The 4617-nt window shown below is 45.9% G+C and overlaps 1 protein-coding gene across 1 annotated transcript in view; it reads right to left on the bottom strand.

Moving 5' to 3' along the window:
- The window catches only part of T265_05399 (hypothetical protein), a gene marked incomplete at both ends in the record, with an annotated part of 101857 nt that extends 99760 nt beyond the window's left edge, over positions 1 to 2097 (bottom strand). Inside the window, one exon of the mRNA XM_009170397.1 lies at positions 2062 to 2097. Within this exon, the coding sequence (XP_009168661.1) occupies positions 2062 to 2097 (36 nt within the window). The remainder of the gene's footprint in view (positions 1 to 2061) is intronic.
- Positions 2098 to 4617: the final 2520 nt, after the last annotated feature.

Below are 4617 nucleotides of genomic sequence, written 5' to 3'. Positions count from 1 at the left end.
GCGGGTTCTCTACTCTTCGGATTTTCGTGAGATGCGCACTGCTGATGATTCCCAATAAGGACGAAACAGCTGTACAGTGCTTCTCGGCTTTTCAGCATAGATTGGCTTGACTTACAGAACGAAATCTCCACAAAAATCCCAAATCTCCTCAGACTACCAACTTCATGCAATGTTGATGACTTCAGGCAGAGCTTATCGAGGTCAAGTTGACTCTCCGAATCCGACAGTATATTCAAAGGACCACTCACATGTTAGCATACTAGCTTGCACACTAAATGGTAAGGACGGCTGGGTACGCATATAAATAGAAGAATTTGGATAGAAGAATGGAGTTAATAATTCTGAGATTGCTTCAAGATGGGCACCTTGAAGGATGCCATCTTTGCTGGTAATGGAGGGACGGTACTGCCATTATACAATCTTGTGCTGAAAACCAAACGGAAACTTATTAGCTACATACACAACTAACTAGTGAGGAATCAGCAGATGTAAAAGACTGGCGACGTCCGAACCCACTGTCTCATGACAATAACTGCTGTAGCGTTGAAAGAAATTCTGCTGCAACAACAAAACCAGTTTGAAATGGCGCAAATACGTTTGGTGGAAACATTGACGCAGCAACTTAAAATTCAACCACCAAATTCCGCTCCAGATACAAATTCCGTCGACTCGATCGCCAACAGCATCACGGAGTTCCATTATGACCCTGATGCCGGCCTAACCTTCGATTCGTGGTTCAGACGTTAAGAAGATGTTTTCCAAGTCGAACTGAAGCACAAAGATGATGCCTACAGAGTACAGTTATTGCTCAGAAAGCTTGGCACAACGGAACACACACGGTATTCCAACTTTATCCTGCCTAAGAACACGCGAGATGTCAGTTTTGACAAAACCGGGCAGCAACTTTCAATGATTTTCGGTGAGCGTTCGTCCTTGTTTAATATTCGCTACCAATGTATGAAACCGGTGGAAACGGAATCTGAGGACTACATCACTTATGCCGGTAGAGTCAACCTTGAATGCGAACAATTCAAGTTATCTACCATGACGGAAGACCAGTTCGAGTGCCCTATTTTCATATGTGGTTTTCAGTCGCATTCAGACAGTGATATCAGAGCGAGACTATTGAGCAAGACTGAGCAAACTTCCGAAATAACGCTGCAGTCTATCACTCATGAGTGCCAGCACCTTTTAAATCTTAAGCACGACACGGCCATGTTGGAGAAGCCCTTATCCAACCCTGCTTTCAACATCGCCAAGACGACATGGAAGCAACCTCCTGTGGTGACAAAGTCGAATGGATCAAAGCCTCCTTCAGCCTGCTGGCACTGCGGCGAATGGCATTCTGTGCGATTGTGTCCGTATAAAAAGCACAAATGTTCATCAGTGTGCAATCGACGTGGGTAGAAGGAAACCCAGTGCCGAACGCGGAAAGCTAGCCAAAGACGTAGTCAACCACGGAGGTCACGAAGCAAACGGAGCCAATCAGAACCCCATTTTAACGCAATACTTGCAGCATATGATAACCAGATCGATGCTCCTCGCAAGTATGTCACAGTCAGAGCAAACGGAGATACTGAAAAAATCAGAGAAGTCGTGCAGATGAAGAAGTATGCCACGAGAGCCATAATTTGTCGACTGTTGGGATCGATACCGCTCTAAGAGACTTTGGTTTGAACTTGGTTCATCAAGTCGAACAAGCCATCAGACTTCCATTTCATTACTTCTCGCTGACTGGGACAATTCACAATAGCACACCTTCCACGCACGTGAGCTTTCTGTCTCTGCTTTCCGGGTTCGCAACAACTCAATTCTACCTGGAATAATGTGACGTTTATGGATTAACCTGTACGTGTATGCTATGAAAAAAATGCGAAGCGGGATAGCCCACTGACGAGGTACAAAAATGGAGTGGTCAGAAGAGGCAACAAGTACGCGGAGCTCCCAACGAGACAGGTCAGGGGAGTTGGTAAGAGTGCGATCACGTTGGATCGGATTCCTGGCGAGCTCATGAGCCACGATGCAGTGAAACAGATTTGGGGCTAACTCTGTCAAACTTACCTGTTTTGTATCTTTATTTTGCTTCCACCATAACATTTCGTATTTTGTTTGGATACGAAAAACTACAAAAACGCGCACTTGTACAATTTCACAGAATACAAACGTGGTCACGTGCTTCGACTGTCTCTTCTGATTTCGCTCGCGCTTACAGCGGCCTCTCGCGAGTCTCATGTACTAACTCGGGCATCAAAACATTTCAGACCACCTTCGGAATGTGGGAACTGTTCAGAAGAAGACCTCTGGACCAACATAATTGAATTATTGTTTATTCACCGACCTGGACCAACGACGAACTATTTTAAAGAGAACAATTATTAGTGAGTCTGTCCCATTTGATCTCTTTATCATTGTATACCCAATCTAGCGTTATTATTCTCAGTTCTTTGCCACACACTCCAGGCAAACACCCGCTATAATCGGTGAAGTTAGACGCAACAGTGCAGATGAGTTCGTTGAAGAACCGCCAGAACGCGCCCAGACAGAAGAAAAAGCACATGTGCAGAGTGTGACGCATCCCCAAGGTCACCATCGGTAAGACGCGTCCGGAAATTAGGTGAGTCGGCGGGTCTCACCAAACACGGCTTAGCAACACACGACCAGCTTAGTGGGCCTGAGACTGCTCACGACCGGAACACCACCATTGGCTGTACGGAGCGAACAAGTGAACGACCATATTTGGCCAATTAGTCATCCTATATATTTACGCAGACGCTCTGCATGTTTTGTCCTGTCAATGCAGCCGTGTCCCCAGTTCTCTGTCTTCTCCCTATCGCGTAGTCTGGCCGGCTCAGTGCAGGCGTAGCCCAATAGCTCGGCCACCGCACAATACAACAGTCATTCGGGTTGAAGTGAGGGTGCGAAATTCCCGGTATATAAAAATTTTTGACCTCGACTCAGTAGAACATTTCACGGTATGATACAACAAAGAAACTGCACAACTGCTTGATTACTTTTGAAAATCCGGGGCAAATTGTGACGCCAGTGCTGGTTGCCTGTGGCCTACTGTTTCTAAGTCGCAACCTAACAGCGATACAGACGAAAATTCATTGCTGGTAGCGTGAGACTTCGTCCTATAATTGAAACCAGTCAGTGCTGAATGACCGAGAAACTTTGTACATGAAACTCGAGAGTAGTTCAAATCCGTGACATGCCGGCCCGTAGTTTGAACACCTAACCGCTCGGCCACCAGCGTCTGACCAGTAGCACTATTAAGAAGCACTCAGATGGAATAAGGCGCCACTGATGCTCCACTCGCGTAAGCCTGTAGCAGTCACTCACTGGATCACGCGTCACAGACATTCAAATCACGTAACAGTTCCTGTTCCACTTGTAGCCTTAGCTGACAACATGTACGCCACAATTTCCCATCCACTTTTGTTTACGCAGCTACCGCCTGCGTCACGCGCCAGGCTTACGAACTTCAACCACATCAGGTCAAGTTGTATTCATGTTCGTACAAGCACCAAACACCCCTCTCTTCACACTGCACACAATAAATAGGCATACAACTCGACCCAACACACACTCGCGCGCGCAGGAAGCAGGAAGTCAACCATTCTTCACTTTTTGGCTTCTCGCAGTGTATTTATCTTTATCAATTGCACACAACTCTTGTACTCATCGTCATTCTGTTAGAACAGACATTGTTAGTGCTTGTTTTCACCTAATTACGTTACAACCAGATCACTTGCAAACCGTATCACCACTCGTGATGCATACTGTCCATAGAAAACTACGCGGAAAATTCTTCGCCGTGTTTTGGAGTGCTTGTTTCATTAAGTTACAAAGTCATTCGCGTGCGACATGTGCGATTTGAAATCTCATGAACATATCAAGCGCTTAATTTAATTTATTATTGCTCAGGCGACCCAAGATGGTCTTCATTCAATCATTCCACCCGAACTATCGCGGTAACTTACTCAAACGTGGTTAGAACGTGTCAACTGGGTTATTCTGGTCTATTGTCTTGTCTTTCCGATAAGTGATGAAACCAACAGAGCTGAAAGGAAATACTATTCAGCTCAGCACCATTGGTGGAAGAAACTGGAAACTAGGATCGTTGACGCACCCGGGAGTCGAAGGGCAGCTCCCCCAATCCACAGATTTATTCCATTGGCGCACCAAGCCACGAGAGGCCATTAGTGAACACTTAAGCTGAGTAATCAAAGAATTTTGCACTCGGAGTACGGGAAATCACGTTAGGCCGTTGTAACGAGAGCCCCCGGCGCCCTGAGGCATAGTTCCCAAAGCGGTCTTGGTGTCTACGCATAAAATGGATTAACGACAAACTACTTAAAGCATTTCAGTAGCTAAACGAGCGGATCCATCCAGGAGATACTGCTGGAGGCAACATGGGATCTCCTAAATCAAAAAGATTTCTACAGAGAGGTGTATTAAGATGTGGAGATTGTTTGAATTTTTCGAATGACACCAACAAGGCGTGTGTGTTGGAATTGTCGTTGCGGAAAGCCACAGATAGCTGTCGCTGGAAACCTGTGGTCGAACTTAGTTTGTCGCCGCCGGCTATTCGCACAATGACATTGATTTCTCGAAATC

Source organism: Opisthorchis viverrini (genome assembly GCF_000715545.1).
Source record: "Opisthorchis viverrini unplaced genomic scaffold opera_v5_101, whole genome shotgun sequence".
NCBI classification, from domain to species: domain Eukaryota; kingdom Metazoa; phylum Platyhelminthes; class Trematoda; order Opisthorchiida; family Opisthorchiidae; genus Opisthorchis; species Opisthorchis viverrini.
This window is presented reverse-complemented; position numbering and strand designations above follow the sequence as displayed.